General features: G+C 39.5%; 1 protein-coding gene across 1 annotated transcript in view; it reads left to right on the forward strand.

The window, feature by feature from the left end:
- Positions 1 to 20,446, forward strand: part of OTUD7A (OTU deubiquitinase 7A) — a 118,358-nt gene that overhangs the window by 96,028 nt on the left and 1,884 nt on the right. The window contains exons 9-10 of the mRNA XM_077828870.1: positions 17,442 to 17,556; positions 17,813 to 17,897. Coding sequence (XP_077684996.1) covers positions 17,442 to 17,556; positions 17,813 to 17,897 — 200 coding nt within the window. The remainder of the gene's footprint in view (positions 1 to 17,441; positions 17,557 to 17,812; positions 17,898 to 20,446) is intronic.

Raw genomic sequence — 20,446 nt, forward strand, 5'->3', positions numbered from 1 at the left:
TGTTATTCCAAAGCTTGTAACTTCATGCAGGGTGATGCACAATGAATCCACCCAGGCTCACGAGTGCTGAGGCCTCCTCACAAGTCCATTCCCCCTCGATACTGATGGAAAGGTAATGCTTAAGTCAGAGGAAAGACCATTAGTCCATCCTGATCTCTGCAGGGTCAGGAAAGCCTCTCCCCACAGACCCCAATTATAATGTCCCCATTGAGGGGAATCTAACCCCAGCTGCAAGGACAACTCACCAAAATGTGTGATCCTGTGAAACAAACCATCAGTTAAGTGAATCACAAAACTCACGCTTACTCAGCAAGTGCAGACATTTCTGCTGATGGAGACTGATACCGCACGCAATCAGGAAGGCAAAGGAGATGGAAGGGAGGGTGGGATTTGCATAATGGTGAGGAGTGGAGCAGAAAGACCCCTGCTTGCTCCCTGTTCTGCCTTTTATGGATGGCAGTCCACCGGCCAATCCCACAGACTTCAGCAGTCCCCTAACCAGGAAGGGCTGAAATGGTGCAGCCTGCACTTTGGTGTTGCCCACCCTCCCAGTCCAATGCCAGCTGTCATAGCCTCTCGCTGACTGTTTGAGTTACGCTTTTGGAGGGTACCACGTAGTCTGAGGAAAACGTACAGCACATCAACAGCAACGTTCTGATTGTTAAACCAGGATGGAAATCAGTTTATGATCTGTGACACGGCTCACGTATGTACGCAGATGTTGCAGATATCCATGTGCCAAAAATACATGTCATCAATCAACTTTATATATCCCTATGCCGGGGTGGGGGGGGAGCAGCAGCTTTCATTTCGCTAGTTTACGTGAAATTATTCATTTTGCCTTTGAACACCGTGTTCCACATTTTCATACATGTGCAAGCTGTATGCGTGTGCAACAACTATTACCATGCTTCTGCATGTAGTTACAGCAGCTGTGTGTGCACGGAACATTTATGCAGATAACTGTTAATTGGCTTGCGTAATCACTACAAATGCACACATAATCACAAAAATCCATATGTATGTATGGCAGTTATAACTACTTGGACACGTATGTACCTTGAGAATTTCTAATTGAATATTTGCGAGGGAATGGTTGAGGGAGTTATAATACACTATCATGAATAGGAAAAAGTGTGATTAAACATTAAAAAAATCTAATTTGCCCCAAACAACATGCACCAGATAGAGGCAATATTTTATACTAAAGCAAAAAACTTTCATATGAAATCATCTCTTATGAAAATATCAAGTTGCTCTTCTACAGATGGTAATTATTTCTAGACATTGAAAGTTTAGTCAGTTAGCCACTAACAGCAATTCTTCTCCATCTTCAAGTGACATGTACAAAGATATCCTCCTGACGTAGTACTACAGCACTCACTTCATCTGTTCCCTGACAATATCGGTTAAGTTCCATTTAATTGTGCAAGATTCAGTTTTCCTCAAAGAACAGGAGGACTTGTGGCACCTTAGAGACTAACCAATTTATCTGAGCATAAGCTTTCGTGAGCTACAGCTCACTTCATCGGATGCATTCAGTGGAAAATACAGTGGGGAGGTTTATATACATAGAGAACATGAAACAATGGGTGTTACCATACACATTGTAACGAGAGTGATCACTTAAAGTGTATGTATATAAATCTTCCCACTGTATTTTCCACTGAATGCATCCGATGAAGTGAGCTGTAGCTCACGAAAGCTCATGCTCAAATAAATTGGTTAGTCTCTAAGGTGCCACAAGTCCTCCTTTTCTTTTTACAAATACAGACTAACACAGCTGCTACTCTGAAACCTTTTCCTCAAAGGTGATTGTTACGCTGTCTGTAGTGGCTCATGACTGTAATGCCTACCTCAGGGCAGACTGTCAAAAACAGGACAGACACCCCCAAACTGGTGATTTGTTCTATAATTAGATTTCACCAAGCCAGTAACATATGTGAATTCCTGGATCACTTTAACAGTCTTGCCATGGAGTTACAGACAGTTTCCTTAGACTCTCCAGTCTATCTTGCCACCAAGGCAAACTGGACTTAATGATAAATGGTCACTTACACCAAAAATCACACACTACTCAGGTTGCTTCCAGTTCAAAAAGACCAGTCATTTACCCTAAATCTGTTGGTACCCTAGATCTTACCCCAAAGACAACTCCTCTAGGCAATCCTGTAATAAACTATCTAAAGGTTTATTAATTAGGAAAAAGAAATGAGTTATTTACAGGTTAAAGCAAGCAAACATATACACACAGATGAGTTACCCTCTAAATCCTAAGAGTAACAGAGTTGTAGTGATCTGTCAATTCAGAGTGTCTTTTAGGGCAGACCCCAGAGGTAATCCCCAAGATCTTTGGCTTCTCTGGCTCTGTGAGAGTTCAAACAGCAAAGAGATGAAAAATCTTCATATCAACTGCTTTTATTTCCCTCTTCCAGCATTCAAAGCGATGGGAGGAGGCCTTCTGCATGTACTTCTCCATGGGGCAATTAACAAAGCTTTTGTCTTTTAATGGCCCATTTAAATATTGATAGTCCTCCTGGATGGGCAGGGGGAACAATTCCAGTGCATGGGTTCACAAGTTCAGAGCAAACATTTTGCAAAGTTATAAAGCAAAACATATATATTTTCTTATAGCACGGAATACAGACACTACAGGTGAAATTAATGCATGCAGCAACTTACAAGCATTTTATAGAGACTGAACACTGAATACATTATTATAAGACAAATACCTATTTTGAGCAAAACTAACATATAGGTGAACTGGTATGGTCTCCAGCTATGAGTTGACAGTTCTTAGCTAATGTCCACAGCTTGGACAAGAGCTGTCATCTGGTTAATGGTGCAAATGCAGTTTTCCTCAAAGTTGATAATGGATACCTGCTTTTGTTATAATGAAAAGGGACTCTGTTTTTATAAATGACACATGGATTACAGCTTGACAGATCAGTACAATACAATTTTACAAATATCTCTTTGTACATATAGAATTTTCACGTGCAAAAGTCTTCATCTATGTGAAGAGGGTGAAATTCACCCCCGTGCAGAAGGTCAGCATAATGCCAATGTACCACTTAGTCCTAGTTAAGCCCTCAGATATGTAATAAAAATGGGGATTCTTTTGTTTATGAAATAATATAAATTTTTTCCCTCCAATGGGAACCATCAAACACATTTTAAAATCTTTTGCACAATGTACAGAAATTATTTTGAGTTAATGCACGGAAGGGGTTTTCTTTTTTATAAATGTTGATCTAAAATATTAAATCCTGGAAGCTAAGGCATCCAAAGATAGAGGCCACTTTTGAAAATTTGGGCATATATTCCTCAACCTTTTTACAGGCCCCAGAAACATTTGCTGCTGGCTGACGACAGAATGGACAGTACAGGTGCTGGCAAAGTCACTCGAAATAAATAATGTGACAAAAGAAGTTATCACATTAAAAGTCTAAGTCAACTTAGACTGGGAGCTCTTTGGGGGAGAGAGACTGTTGTTTTTGTTCTGTGTTTAACACCTTACACAGTGGGGTCCAGTCCATGACTGGGGATCTTAGGCATTATGGGTAATACAAATAATAAATAATAATAATAATTACAACGTTTTGTGGGAACATCATGACAATTAAAATTGTTTCCATTAGTGTATACTTGCTCTATTACAAATTGCTACAAATGTGTATTAAAGGACCAGTTCTGCCTAATACTTGCTACTGGGCATAGCACTAGCTATTATGAGTGGTCCCACTAAAGCCAAGTCACAGTATTCAGCATTATGCCCAGTGGGAAGTGTTTCCAGGATCTGCTCCTTCTACTGTGGAAGAAACAATATGATATTTTATTGCATTAATTTAAAAATAGTATATTGTATAATTAACATTATATCATATAGAAACACAAGGGACAGAGTTAAGGTTGTGTGTGAAATGTTCATTTTGTCATTTTCTGACTTTTGAATGCTTAAACAGGCCCCCTCACCGTACACTTATTTTTAGAGGTGCTTGGATGAAATATAAAATAGAACAGTTGTCTTTTCTACTATGGGCCAGATCGTGGCCATATACCCCAGGTTCTTTGGGACATTCCGTCAGCACAAAGCAGCTGGTCTTGTTCGCTTGAGGAGTCTTCCTGTGCAGAAGTCTCCAGTAACGTAACAGCTCCTACAACAATTTCCACAATGGTCACAGTGTTGCGGGCAATGGTCGATCAAACAGGGTATGGCAAGAGTTTCCCTATGCTCTAGTAATTCCTGGCTACTGTAATGATCCCCTACTGCTCTAGCTTATGCGAGGTACCAGACCAGCCTAGTAGCCACACTAGCCATACTATCAGGGGAACATAAATGTGGCTTAGTGGTAGCTATCTTTGCTTCCCACCTCTTTGGTTCTGCACTTAGTAAAGCTCTGCTCTTCCACAAACGCTAGCCCTTAGTCGGTAGTTGAGTCAGAATTCCAGTTAGTTTATTTTAGTAGATGTGAGTTCAGAACAGGTTATCATCCTACTCTATGTACCTGGATAAACACTATTTCATTCAGACTCATGACAGACTTGGCGCCAGGTTGTAACTGGGCTATTGTGCAATTTGAAAGACACCTATACCTGCAAGGCAACTGTCCAGGAAAAGTTTCATTGTATGAAGTTCAACTAAATACAATCCATTACTCTAGAGGCTGACTGTTTCATTAGAACCACCTCCCCATCTTATGTTCTTTATCAGTGGTGGGAAGAAGTATTTCTCACTAGACAGGTCAAAGATCAGAGAAACAAACACTGATCTGCTGCTGGTGGAACAAATAGTAGTTTATAAATAGCAGTTCAATTGTAAATAATTAACCTAGGATGGGAAATATTATTTGTTCAATGAAGAATCTACCCAGAGTAACAACCACAAAAATCTGTTTATAATGGTGATAGCTTTTGTTCTCAAGTGGCCAAAATACCGTCTGCCTGGGGAATGGGCTGTGTCATTCACCCCTTAAGATGGTTCACTTGGAGACCTCGCAGAGCAGATGGAGGATTTCAAGGGTCTGATGACTGACTTTTGAGGTAGCTGGTGGATGTGATTGTTACTACAGAGGGCTCTCTTCCCCATCTCTTTTGGTCTTCACAGAATAATATTTTGTGTTAGGATGAGACACAATAATAACAGAAGATAATATACAATAATAATATAAAAGCCACAAATGTGAAGCCAAACACTGGGGGCATTTTTGTGTGTTTGGTTTTTATTTGAATGTGAAAGCTCAGTGCTTTTGTAGCACAAGGGTGATAGATTCCCATCTGAAGTTGATTCCCTCCCCTCATCAAACCGATTTCAAGTTATTTGAAGATACTTTTCTTGGGGGAGTCAGGAGGAGACAACTAAAAATGGGTCTCTTGATTTCTAGACCATTACTGTGAAATAAGCAACTGTCACATTGAAATTCTTTTAATCATGGGGATTTAGCTGATTATTCCTAAAAGCCTTTATTCATGAATTTGTCAGTTCAAAGGCACAGTAACTCTTTTTATAAAGACTGATTTCCTGTAAATGGATAAATGTAATGGCTCTACTCCCAACATAGCTCAAAGCATCCTTTGATTTAAATGTTACAAGGAGACACTATGGAGTAAATAGCTCCTGTGATTGTGTGTAGCTTACACCCCACAAATTCTCAGATCGGTTTAGAAAGATTAGTATTAATTACTTGACAGGGTCTGTGAACTGTTGGGAAAATCAGAAAAGTGGACTGTTGAGCTTATTTTAATTGACTTGCGGTTGTTTTTCACATTAGTATGCTAGCTATAATTGTGTTTGTTTTTCAAAGCTTTCCAATTGTATTTATTTACTAGTGATCCCTCAACAAAAGAGAGACCAAAAAAACCCCACCAAACCTCCAAAATTGTGTTTAGGCCTGGCCTTGGCAAAGGCATATATGCTGTAAGTGCAAAAGTGTCAAATATATAAAGGTTTTAATGCAGTTCTCTTAACCAAAGCAAATTTCAGTCATAATCCTCTTAAAAATATTACAGATTAAACTGTCAAGATGTAGTCACTGCTGCTTTGCTAGAAAAACATCGCCTTTCTGAAATGTCTCTTCTACATAATTTAGTTCTGCTGCACTGATTCAATACAGCTTTGTTGCCACTCTCTGTTTTGGCTAATTCTCAAGGATGAGCGCTCCAGTAGACAGCTGCATCTCACTGATTAGTGTAATCACCTCTCTGGCGGCTCCACTGAATATGTACAAAATGTAGGGGGAAAGAAACTATCATTGCCTTTCCCCGATTTCATCCCTTCCCCTCTTCCTGTCCTTTTGCCTCCAAGCCTCCCACCCAATCCACACTCACATTCACTCACTCTTCTTTCACTTGCTCTGAAAGAGATGGATGTCAAGATTCTGACAGAGTTTGGAAAATTATCCTTGACATTTACAGTTTAAAAAAAAAAGCAGCACTAAAAAATGAAGAATTATAGAAGAAGCACAATAAATGTTGTCTGCTTTGGTTGATGTTAATTTCAAAATGGTTAGTTAAGTGACAAGAAGTGAAGGGGAAGCATGGCTCTGAGTTGATTGGAGTATAGATGAAAGCCTCATAGCTCCAGGATATTAAGTGGCGGATATTCAGGTGCTCGTAAGCATATTATTTTTAAACATATTTTATAAAAGTAAAAGGATCAAAGTTTTAGTATCTTCCATGAGATTTTGGCATTAAAGCTTGAATGTTTCACTTGTGGATAACAAGTGTCCCAATAATAAATTAGTTGCAAAACCAACAATCCTGTAGGATGTGATTTGTGGCAAGCAGACAATGTGGATTTACAGATACTCATGTGGGAGTGTTGCCTAGTAAGTACAGTAGGCAATTTGAAGCAGAACTCCTGGTTCCGTTATCACCTCACTCATCTTGTGACTTTGGTCAAGTCATGTAACTATTTTGTATCTGTTTGCCAATCTACAGAATGAGTACAATAATGCTTACTTCCCTAGTGTTGCAAGGTCGAATTAATATTTAGGAAGAGCTTTGAGATCCTTGGACGACAGGATCCAGTCCAACCTCCCAACGTGCAAATTATTTTCACTAGAATTATTATACCTCAGCAAACAAATACATTTAGGTTGAGATTTTTCAATGATGCACAGGGGATTTTGGAGTTCAATTCACATTAATGCATCCAAATTATTTAGGCAGTTTTGAAAATCTCAGTCTAGGTTTTTTAATGCTTTCAGGTATACATTATTTCAAAAAAAGGAGTAAGTTTAAAATTACTATTAAAATGATGCATTTTTACACTGGATTTGGTGGCTTTCAAAGACCAACACTCTTCTTACAGAAAATTTCTATAGACAGAGAGCTCTTACCTATATTTTTTAAAGGATTCCTTTCCCCTTCAGACGCATCATGTTGGAAAGCTGATTTAAGTGTGTATAACCATTGCTACAAAATGTATCTTGTCCAGCGGTATTCCTGCAGACTGCTGCTCCATCACCATCATTAGTGAAAAGATGCATAATTCTGGATTTCTTGTGCATAAAATCAAAGTTGTAGCTCTAGCCTGCTGTGAATAAATTATATCCAATTAAGCTTCTAGTTCTGCTTTCAAATCAAAATCACAGCTAATCAAAAACATACCAAGCTAGGCGGAAATCAACTGAACTCAGATTTGTATTTGTTCCTATTGTGTTGGAGGGAATTTACAAAGGAAACAGGGAGAGTTATAAGGTCAGCTTGGTGCTCTACAAGTGCTTTGTGCTACCAGGCAGGAGAAATGAGTTTGAATCCCAGAACTGTTTCTCATTCATTGACAAAGCTGCAGAGGTGTTTTAAACTCCCAAAAGAGGGCATATACCCCTATTACACAACAACAAAATCTGCTGGCTTTTCAAGTCTCTAAAATCTTTCTGCCTGGAAGATAATCATGCTACAAAAATGCACAAGGTTGCAGCTAGAGAGGAGGAGGTTTATAAAAAGGAGGGTGAGGAGGAAAGAAACTTTTATAACACACCTTCAGACATCTTCATCCAAGACTTGAACACCCAGTCACGTCCTCCTGTGTTTGGATGAGGTTGTACCAAAGGGGACAGTGTCATACGGCGGCTTTGTGCAGTATTGAAGAAGCACTTAGTATTAGAGCGCAGTGCTAAAAACAGAATACAAAAATGAAAAAACTGAATCTAAATGTCAAGCGTATGATGGGAAAATCCATTCAGTAAAACCATTCAGCCTTAAGTGGCACCTATCTTTGATTTCCTTTTTCTCCTACATTGAGCACCTGTTCTCCAATGGCTTATGTTTCAGGGATTTTTCAGGTAGGTGCTTGGCAACCAGTTTGGCCTTTGCAGGGAATTGCATTGTGCATGGTGGACATGGTAGCTGTCTCACAGCTCACCAACAATAACAACCAGTAGCCAGCCAACCCTGTGAGAATTATTTTCACAAAGGAGCCATTTCCTAAACAGTACTAAGGTACCGTTCGAAAAGCCTCTCTGAAATGAAATGATACAATGAGATCATCTAACCGGAATAGAGATGCAAGTTTTGAATATATCTTTGTTACCATTTTATTATAGAGGTTTGTAGAAGGTCTGGTGTGTGTTATCCAGTTACTGATTTCAATAGATATTCATATAAATTACAAGTTATGGTGCAGCTTTTGGATTTTAATACATACCTCCATCTACGTTTTTTTCTCTATAGTTTTTTAATTCTTGCTTTGATGATTTTATCTGATACATGATGAGGAGCAGAAAGACAGTTCCTGAGATAAGGGGACTCTCACCCATTCAGGGCTTTGAAGGTGAGCTTGAGCACTTTGAAATGGACCCACTGGCAGCCAGTGAACCATGCAAGATACTGGTATGAGATGTTCATACAGTCAGCTCTGCTTAGAACAAGGGCTGCTGTATGCTGCACTATCTAGCTGCAGCTTCTGGGCCCCTAAGATTATTTTAAGGTGGAAAGAGTTATATTCATATGAGGATAATAAATATGTGGATTGTGGTTCGTAGATCTACTTCCTAGAGGAATTAACACAATAGCTGAACAAGCCAAAGGTGAGAGACATCCCGGTCTGAGTTACTCCCTGGGTGTCTAGAAACACTGAATTGTGAAGCATGATTTTGCATTTGTGTGCCACTTTGATGAAAGTAACAGACTCCTACAAAGGAGGAGCAGGTCACCTTTTCAGTTAGTTCCTCAAAATGCAGCACCCTTCCCAACTCACATAACTTCTGCCTTTACCCCGCAGCTCTTCGCTCTCTCTCTTCCCCCCGCCCCTTATTCAAACACTGGATCACTGGGGAAATTACAGAGTCCACATTTATTAAGGTGGGGCATAGAGCTAAGTGTCATCTACATACTGATGGCAACATCAGAGCCTGTAGAATCTTTCCTGATGGCTTTAGGAAGATTGTGAATATGAGAGACAATGGGATCAGTTCCTGTCGGATTCACCATGTGAGGGTCTTTGCGGGAAGAGGTTTCAGAGTGGTAGCCATGTTAGTCTGTATCATCAAAAACAACGAGGAGTCTGTGTGGCACCTTAGAGACTAACACATTTATTTGGGCATAAGCTTTCATGGGCTAGAACCCACTTCTTCAGATATATGGAGTGGAAAATACAGGAGCAGGGTATAAATATATGAAAATATGTGAATTGCCTTACCAAGTGTGAGGTTGGTCTAACGAGACAATTCAATTGACAGCAGGATACCAAGGGAGGAAAAATAACTTTTGAAGTGGTAATGAGAGTGGCCCATTTCAGACAGTTGACAAGAAGGTGTGAGTAACAGTAGGGGGAAATTAGTATTGGGAAAATTCAGTTTAAGTTTTATAACGACCCAACCACTCTCAGTCTTTATTCAGGCCTAATCTGATGGTATCCAGTTTTCAAATTAATTCCAGTTCTGCAGTTTCACGTTGGAGTCTGTTTTTGAAGTTTTTGTTGTTGAAGAATTGCCACTTTTAGGTCTGTTATTGAGTGACCAGGGAGATTGAAGTGTTCTCCTACTGGTTTTTGAATGTTATGATTCCTGATGTCAGAGGAAAGAGGGAATAATTTCATCTGAAAGGAGAGAGCAGAGTCAGCTCAAACTCTGTCTCCACCAGTCAGGTCTTATAGATGGGTGAGCAGCACCTCGCAGTCCATGGTGTCAAAGGCTGTCAAATGGTCCAATAGAGCTCACATTGACATTTGGCCTGTACGTAGCTCTGCTTAGGTCAAAGTCACATCCAGCCCTTTTCTGCAAGATGAAAGGTGCTAAGATGCAAAACCTTTGATGGACAGGAAGGGGAAGGGTAACATGGGAAAAGAGAACCTCAGCTCTCCAAGCAGGACATGAAGGGTCCTGCTAGGAAAAAGATAAGAATCTGGCTTAAAATCCACTGCCTAAAAGCCAGAAATTCTAAGCCAATGTGAATCTTGGACAGCATGCTTCGTGCAGAGACCTACCACTATGAGATATTACAGGTGAATAGTACAAAGAGACGACATTCTTTGACATAAAAATATGTCAGTATACTCTTTGGTTACCGGTATAAGCTGTTTCTGTTTTCCCACTATTTTGAAGACGTATTTGAAGTTTTCTTAATAAATATTAGTTTTTATTTCATCTTTGGTGTTCAGTACAAACTGAAGTCCCTCTTGCCAAGTACTCTGGAGAATTGTCATGTGTCACATGTCAAAGATATTTACTATTACCCTTTTTCTTCTTTCTGAAGCAAACTTCCTTAGGGATGAAGCTCCGTAAAGGGGATCAGTGGGTAGTTGTAATTTTGAAAGGAAATTGATCCTTCCCAATAAGTTGGTCCAATAAAAGATATTACCTCATCCACCTGGTCTCTCTTTCTCCATTCATGTAATACTGCATTGTCACAAGAGCCTCTCTGTTGAGGAAAGTTAGATTCTAAGTGATTCCCTGTTTTTAGCAACTATGTATAAATAATCATATTGAGTGTGCAGTGCAGGGATGTTGTAAGACTTAATTACATGTTTGTAAAGTGCTCTGAAATCCTTTGATGAAAGACGCTACATAAGTGCAAAGGAACATTATTACTATTATTTATTACTTATAGGCACAGTAGTCTAATTCTTGTAGTTTTTAGGGTTCATGTGAAAATGACGCCAGTCCTCTCCCAGTTAGGATCTACAGTGTATAATTTAGGATATTTGGCTTTTTCCTGAAAACAATCCAGTAGGATAATAAGGATCTTTCATTGAAGGAAATGCTAAGAATGAGTAGAAATTTGTACTTCTAAATTTGCACTAGGTAACGTGTGCATCACAAAGTTAATTTGGGAAAAAAGATTTAAATTAATCTTTATAATGTTACTTTTATGCAGATGTATTTTTTTCTTGAGTTTATCCTCATCATCCTAGTTGTATTACTATTAAGCATGATATATATTGTAGCTAATCAGAAAAAAGTTCATTGGTTAAACTGGAGACCATCTTTTTAATAAAGAAAGCTTGTGCTTGTTCAAAAGCTATGTTCTTGTACACTTGTCCCATCGGCCTCCCATGGGGGGTAATTGTTCTAGAGAGTGAGTGAGTTGTCGTATGATTAGAGGCCATCTGTTAGGAAGCACAAAAAATAGAGAAGCAGATTGAGACTGTCCACAAACCAGAAGCACAGTGTGGCCTGGTTCTTGATACTCTTGTCAGTTCCTGCAAAGTAGACCATTGGTTGGACAGCAAACTCAGTCAGTTTAGGAAGCATGCTTGTGTCGCATTCTGATCTCTGCATTTCTGAATGGGATCTCCAAAGGCTTGTAGCATAATTGTTACATGGCAGGATGGGTGTGTAGTTTTATGCATTTGACTGTTTGAATGTTGCTTGGTCAATGCCACTGTACAGTTATAATGCCTTATACATGTGGTTAACCATAATTTTGTTTACTATAGTGCCCAGTGGTGGCTGGGGAAGCCCCCAAAATTGCAGTTTAAAAAGGGATGGGAGGAAGACCCTAGCATGTACTTGTCACAGCTCACCTGAGTAAATTCTACAAACAGGTTTACTCTCCTCCCAAGCCCTTCTCCGCCATGACATCCACACACTCAGAAGGGTGATGAATGCTACTGTTCAAATAAACTCCATTCTCTGTGCGCTAATTACAGTACTCAGTAAATTAAACCCTTTAATGCCACCTGGTGACATATTGCTATTATTACAAGCTATTATATGTTCCTGTTGTTTATTGTACATTGCCAAAATATTTTATTTTTAATAATTAGGCAACACATTTCCCTCGGTGGTAGATAATATAATCTTGAATGATCAAAATATTGGTATTAAAGATAATATAAAATACTCTTTTTATTGATAAGTAATCTCCTTAGGGCTGTTTCATGTAATTGTATTTGCGTGCAAAAGGTATGGGATAACTGAAAGCTGTTGAAGATTCCCTATAGGCATCAATGTAATTTTAAATATTGGGTCTGCTTGTGTATTATTTCCCTCTGAAAAACTTCTTAGGGATTTACTCTTTCTTATGACCTAGACTGCTTCACTTAAATTGAATCATGCAAGCAAAGACAGTGACAGGCTAATTACAGGGGCAGTTGAATCAAAGTAGTATTTAGAGTGACCTGGTTTTGTACTGCCTGCTAGTGCAAGTCCACATATGGTTCAGCCAAGCAGTGTTTGGCATAAAACTGAGGTGGTGGGAATGCTACACCATTCAGGCTCCAGCCTGAATGCTGATAAGTGGTACAGCAGCCTCAGGTCGAATGTAGTATATGCAGCTGCCAATGATCTGCAGATATTATTACGACAGCCAGGAATTAGACGGACAGAGAGATGCTCCACTCATACCCATTTTTTCCTTCCCACCTGGGCCTGGCAGCTGGGGCAGGGAGTGAGTGATAGCCACAGTGATGCACCATATCATCACAGGCACTCCCTATCTGAGGTAATCTTCTGAGCGCCAGATCTGGCAGGCCGTATTATCCCTACATATGCAGTGTAGCTAATAAATACCAAAGGAAAACATAAAACCCGTTCATAGTCCTATTGAGAATAGAGGAGATTTGTGCCCATCAACGTCTGTTAAGAATTGGCCTTTTTTTATATTTTAAATAAAATACAATCTAATTATAGGCAGTAATGAAGATTTCTTCTCCATATACGAATAGCATTGATCATATAATTTGAGAGTTTTGGAGGAAAGATAGCTTTGATTTTGTTTTACGTGGACTATGCCGTCTCACCAGATCAAATCTGGAGCTTTGACTTATAAGTAAAACTCCCATTAGCATTTATAGGTGAAACCCCAGCGACTTCAATCATTTTGCCCTGATATACCCCATATCTAAATTTGTTCAACTCATGTACATATATATTGCAAAATATGTCAGTTCCTGAGGAGATAAAGGTGGGTTACATTGCTCTGAGGTCCCCAGGAGGAGCCCTGTTTGTCTGGAGAGGATTTTAAAACGTACCTGTCACCAGTGGTTTCCCTGAAACACGTTTGACATGTCTTTGAGTTATCACTTTGATCAACACATTGTGGTAGTTCCATTAACTGTAAAATGGGTCCTATAGGGTGAAATATATCAGCTGGCTAGAACCTGCCAATAGTTTTGTCTCCTCACAAGATGCTTAATCCAGGTTTTTCGTCTTTATTCATATATTCAGAAAAAAAAAGAACATTTGCCAACTGGGGCAGAGACTGTTTCATGAGGCTTACCTAAGAGCTCCCACACTACAATGAAGTGCTTTGTCAACCAGCCAGCAGTGAAATGACTCCTCATAATCAGATTGAAATAATAATTGTGAGTTGTATGACAACAGTCCTTTGACTATAATACATTTATCATAAAGGTTCACTGGAGAGCACCTATTTGGGCATGTTATTTTGCCAATCGCTTTAGAAATACTTTAAAAAGTACACTTGGAGGACATTGAATGCTGTCATTCATCAATAGCTGCAATGACTTTTGACCTGTGCAATCTGCAGCAGGGCTTGTTAACAGAGTTATAGCAAGGTTTCAGCTAGGACTGTTCAAAAAGAAAATCCTTGACCATACTGGAGCAGCAAACAATCACAAATTATTCAGGTAGGCAATTGCAGGGTACTTGGACCTACCATGTTCACTTCAGAAATTAGTTGAAGTGTCTTACTTGCAGTCCTTGAACTTTACAATTGCTTCTGTCATACCGGAAGGGGGATCTCACCTACAGGAAACCAAAGTTATTGAATAGAATGTACCTTATGAAACAGACAGCACAGTGAAATTTTAAAGATTCAAGACTTCAGCTATTAAATTGTGCATGAAGAGCGTAATATTCCCTCATCCTAACCTCAAACTACCCACAAGAATCAGTTTATGGTGTATATCCACATCACAGAGCTGTAAAAAAATTCACGTGAAAGGAGCTTCAGAAGCTGTGCTCCTTATTTATGGAGAAGCTCCATATTTATGGAGATGGTACAATATTATAACCCTTAATGTATCTGTTTACTGATTAAAATATCATTAGAGGGCCTCTGTCAGGACAGTTTAGGCCAAATTTATTATTTGTACAAATATCAATAAAAATGTTATATATAAAAACAGTTCATTTTAATGGATTTCTCTGAAATCTGTGTATGAAAACTGTTCATTGTAACATGTCATTTTCTCTTACAATGAAATCCCAACATTCTAAATGTTTTGTTTCTCAAGGTGCATTTACTTTCCGGGGAGGAACTAAGTCCAAAGAATCAAATACATGACAATAGTAAAATGCTTTTGGTTTCAAGCCATGTCGTGACGTCCCAATTCACAAATCACAATCTGTGCTCTGCAAAAGCATGCACCACCAGGACTGGGCATGTGTTTATCCTTGGCTTAGTTGGGCTCTTTTCTTGCTTGCTTTCTGTAATGTGCTGATTTAATATATTTGTGAGGAGTATAATAAATCCTAAGTCCATAACGGTTGCTTAATTAACTTAATTTGCATAGGTTTAAGAAGTTCTGACTGTATTTTACTTTTTGGACTGTAAATGACACTCAAAACACACGGGACTTGATTTTGTTTTCACTCCATCACTGATGTTCCACGATATAATGTCATTGAATTCAGTGGAGGTACTCCTGATTTACATTTAGTGTACATGAGATTGAGATCAGGCCCAGTAATCACTTCTACTTGGCACTGATGCCCTTTGGGGTGCCCCATAGGGCAATGACTTGGTGGCTCTAATGCAGAACTCTCCAATTAATTTTGAATTGAAGCATCATATATTATACTTGTCATCCAAATGCACATTCTTCAAAGAGCTAAAGTCTCTAACAATGCTTGTTTCCATACCTGAACCTAATAGCAATATATGCAGCTAAAACTGGTTAATTGTCCACAGTTCTGTATTTCATACAAGAGCAACCTGGACAAAAACTTGTACTACAGTATAAAGAATTGTACTCTATTGCCAGTAGGTGGCAATCTTGGCACAGAATTTGTACACAATTCTTGCTTTCCTCTTGCCCTCCCCCCCCCCCCCCCATTCTTTTGTGTAGAAAATCAAATTAAACAAGAGGCAAAAAATAGTTTTATAGTGGAGTCATCATCAAATATGTCTAAATGAAGCACAATTAATAGTTGATTTCAGCATGATTATTGTTACAAGTGTAGATTATACATCCTGGATTCTGCTCTGTGATCAACAATAATTATCCAGAAATGCTCCATCTTCCAGTGTTGCTAATGTAGATGTCTGTGCTGCTGGAAAATAACAGTTCAGTATTGTTTATGGTAAAGGTAATAACCTCTGAATTATTCATTGCCATGTGGCTGGCAGGCTTTTCAGAGTCCCTTTGCCCTTTGGCTTTCCTTGGGTGAATATTTACAGTGAGTCATTTAGGCTAATGTTAAAGAAAATTAAATTTCTTGATTGGTTGTCACTAGAGCAGTAATGGGCTGCAGCATTCTGAGAAAGAGGAGTCCCCTTCCCAGCCCCCCTTCAACAGCTTTATATTAAATGTCATCATAAAATATGTAAGCCCAGAGACTAATCTTTTTAAAAAATGAAACAGAAGAAAATTGCCAATTTTAATTCAAACCGCCATTACATTTCTCATAATGTATTCAATTAAGAATCTCTAAAACATATTGTAGTAGAGTCTTCAAAATGCTCTGTACGCAGCACAGCTGCTAAACTTCATCCGTGAGGCAAACACCAAGCAGGCAGGACAACAAAAAGAAAGAAAACAACCATGGGGGATAGCCCAGTAGCCGTGATCCTTTCAGTGGACTTGAGCGGTCCTTAAATAGCATGCGGACTCGTTCGTGCACTGGGCTTTGCCTCAGGCTATTAAATACCTTAACTGGCAATCATTACCTGAGTGAGAAATCTCCAGAATCCCTCTCTACTTCACGTTTCAATGTTGAATGCTCTTCTCAACTTTATGGGCCATAAGAACATATTGAGAACATGCAAAGAGTGACTTAGAATAGGCAGGGATGGCAGAACCTTGTTCATGCCCTAAGCAACAGTTGAAGGATTTAGATTCAAATTATCAACCTTTTATTTCTTTAGCAGTGAAAAATGAAAAGGTACTAACTATGAAAGACACTCACACAGACATTAATGTGTATTGTATATCTAATGTGTGTGTTTGTATATATAATCTGCCTGGTGCTAAAATGGGGGTTTTATTTCAGCTATTACTAATATTTATAATGTAATATATCCCTGTAGATGTACATTGTGCATTACAAAATGTCAGGGTTCTTGCTCCAAAGACCTTACTTGGTCTGGTCTACACACAGATTTTGTTCTGCTATAAGTATGATAGCTTATGGTGTCATATATATATATATATACACTTACCCAGTCAGGTATGTTGGTACTACCCCTTGTGTGGATGCAGTTATACCAGAATAAAGATCCTTGATACTAGTATAGCTCATTCCCCTTCCCATACATGCATAATCTATACCAGTATAATCCTGTTTATACCAGAATAAGCATGTTTTTTCGTTATAACTACATCCACACTAGAGGGGTTGTATTGCTTTAACTGTACCAGTATAGTTAAAGTTGTACAACTTTATAGTGTAGACAAGGCTTAAGAGGCTGATCCTGCAACTCTCAGTCATGGCAGTAGTCCTAGTTCACTCCAATTAGCCTCATTAGTGGCAGTGAGACTAGTGGCATGAGTAGAGGCTACAGCACTGAATGAAGTGTCAAACAAGGTGCCACAAGTACTCCTGATTTTGTTTTGTTTTTTTCTTTACAGTACCAGAGATTATGGTTCAGATGTGGAGAAGGGGGGAAAATCAGTGTCAAAATGCTTCACAAAAGGCCTGGGTTTAGAGGGGAGAGGTGGCACATATTACACAGGAATTGGGAGACTGTTTTGAGTATAAGAGGCCTTTGCATCATACTCCTGTACTGGTTCTTTCCTTCCACCAATTATTTTTTCTCCGCTTTTCCCAGCTAAACCCATTTCTTCTTTCCTGATTTCTTCTTTTCTTCAGCGGTGATCCCTCTGACTGACTCTGAACACAAGTTACTGCCTTTGCACTTTGCGGTTGATCCTGGGAAAGGCTGGGAGTGGGGGAAAGATGACAATGATAATACCAGACTGGCCAGGTAAGAAAACTCTGTAATCTTAACAGTAAGGTGTCTTGAACCCATCAAGCCTGATCTATGTTCCGGGACGCTCACTAATAGAGAGCTTTATTGGGGGAAAAGAGGTGGGTGGGTCTCAACCTTACTAATGTGCTGTGAGCTGCTGTTAGTCTGAACAATGCAAATTATCTCCTGCAGTGAAGTGTGCGTATTGATTTTCCTTGGATGTATTTTTAACTAATTAGTCATCTGTTCTCTTTCCTCTGTTTTTCTTCAGCTTGATTCTGTCTCTGGAGGCAAAGCTTAATCTCCTGCACAGCTACATGAATGTAACCTGGATACGCATACCATCTGAAACACGGGTAACCCTTCCCTCTGTCTAAACAACAGAAGAGAAATAAGCCACAACAGGGCTTGTTCATAGGGGAAATTGCAGGGTTCGGCTACCTGCCTTGTGTCACCTCAGGAGTGAACCAATAGCCAATAAAGGCACAGAGCCTGGTGTGGCTCACTGATTTTGGAATAAGGCTTGTAAATTTTCCATCTTTTTTTCTTTAAAACACACAGACACACACAGCTGCATGGGTGTTTTTGCAACATGCACTCCACTTTGAAAAGTAGTTTCTAGTAAAACTCTAATCTTTTGGAATTATTTTTCTCTAGGGTTTTTGTTTTGTTTTGTTTTAATTCTCTCTTTATTTTTAAAGGTTTCCTGAACTATTTAGGCCGTTCTCTGCATTATGCTCCAATATTCCCAGAAGGTCAGCTGCCCTTTCAGCAGCATTTTATGGTCTAAAACATCCCATTTCAACTCAGTTTCTCTTATAAGAACTAAATTTGGACCATTGGATAGCTCATAGCTCCACTTTTACATTAGAAAGTGGCTGACAGGGCCACAAACTGCTGCTAGAGTGGCAGCCCAGCACCTTGGGAGGAGGAAGCTATTTATAATGGTACACAGCTGGGACCTCATTGCTGAATCTCTCTCACACTATTCCCATGCAAATCATATTAAAGGAAATGGGGGTTAATCTAGAGTCAATAAGTTGATGGGCAAGGACAAAGGTAACAAGGCACCAAGCACAACCAGGGGTTGAAAAGAGAAACTGAGGGTTCAGGGAAAACTGCGAAGGTCTGCAGGAGAAAAAGGTAGTTTTACAAGGCCCAGCGTGTGCTCATTGAAGGCACCAATCCTATTAAGAGACTTCCAGACCCTTTCTTTCCTCTGTCAGTTCCAATTATTCCCACATACTCTCTGCCCATCCCTTTCATTGACAGATCCTCATTTCCCCCAGTTGTTCATGAATCATGTCTGGTCCCATTGAGGTGTTACCTACCATCTAGCAGATTCCCCTTTGCTTCCACTGAATTAATCTGTCTGCACAGACAAGCCCCATCTCTATTTATTATTATTATTAATTATTTTATTGTATTAGTTGACAGGCTCATGGGCTGACTTTTCATTCCTCTGCACTGTGGGATGGATATTGTTTTATAAAGGAACTGTGAGCACATTTTTAACTGAACTGAAGTGAAGGAAACTCCTAGGGGAAAATCCTGGCCCCATTGAAGTCAATGGCAAAACTCCTATTGATTTCAGTAGAGCCAAGATTTCATCCTTAGTGTTGGAGACGATGATACATTTGTCCTTGTTCTTGCATCTAGTATTAATCAGTAATAGTAAGTGTATAAGTGTAGAGCACTGCCGCTCCTTCTGTTGTTTGTATGCGTGTCTTTGACTCAGTTGTCTATACCAGAGAAGTAGAACCAGTTCTTATTGAGTCACAATGTATAAATAACTCTGCTGAGAGCATAATGTTGTCTCACTTGTGCTTTTCCACAGCTAGATAGTCATCAACTAATTATTGACAGGTTTATTTTGGATGGGGAGAATGGCATAACTCCTAGTAATTCCCCAGCAGAGCTGAAACTTTCCTCCTATGGAATGAGGGTGAAATTGCCCTTTTTGCAGAAGGCCAGCCATAGGTGCTGGGGGTGCTGTCGCACCCCCTGGCTTGACGTGATTTCCATTATTTACAGAATTTACAGTTTGGTTCAATGGTTTTCAGCAACCCCACTGGGGCCAGCACAAGCATATGCACCACTTAAGACTTATTCTGAGGACTCAATTGATACATAGTCCCCGTACTGGCTTTTTGCAAAGGGATGAATTTTGCTCTGAAGGATTATGGTTAGTTAAACTTCTCATATTTGCTGTTTGGCAGATGTAAAGACCTCGTGCTTCATGGTTCTAAACATGCTCAATATCCATTGTAGTGAATGAGTGGTTTGGGCGCTCATCATCCCACAGGATCCGCTACATTAGCAAGAGATTCACCAAAGAGACCAGCTGTTGCAGTAGTTTTAGAGTCTATTTTTCCCAGTTCTGGAGACTTATTTTTATCCCTGTGGTCCCAAATGAGCTTATGATCTCAACTTAGACCCTAACGAACACTGGTCTCTATCCCGGACGTGTCTCGCAAATGAGTATGATTTGCAGCATCTGTTCCAGGGAGGCTCAGGATTGAGAGGGCAGGGGTGTTGCCAGCCAGGACTGAGCTGTATTCATAGTTTGGGAACCTTGCAAGTCTCTTAACTATTATTTTCATAGCATTTGCTAGTGCTGTTATTGTCTGGCTTCCATGAATCCCCATAAAATAATTATAGTGATGCACCTTGAGAAAGCTGTGGTAGCCTAGCCACAAACTGGGCAAATATCTCATGTATGAGAAAGAGAGTGCAAATTTGTACTAAGTGTTAATGTTGCTCTTCAGAACAAAATTGACACTGAGTTAATAGTCTTGCAGAATTGTAGTGAAATTTACTAGCCCTGGCACAAAATCAGTTACCAATCCTTTACCTTGATGGTGATGAAAATGAAGAACTTTACTCTCTCACCCAGCAAAAAATG

This window comes from Eretmochelys imbricata, chromosome 10 (genome assembly GCF_965152235.1).
Source record: "Eretmochelys imbricata isolate rEreImb1 chromosome 10, rEreImb1.hap1, whole genome shotgun sequence".
Classification (NCBI taxonomy): Eukaryota; Metazoa; Chordata; order Testudines; family Cheloniidae; genus Eretmochelys; species Eretmochelys imbricata.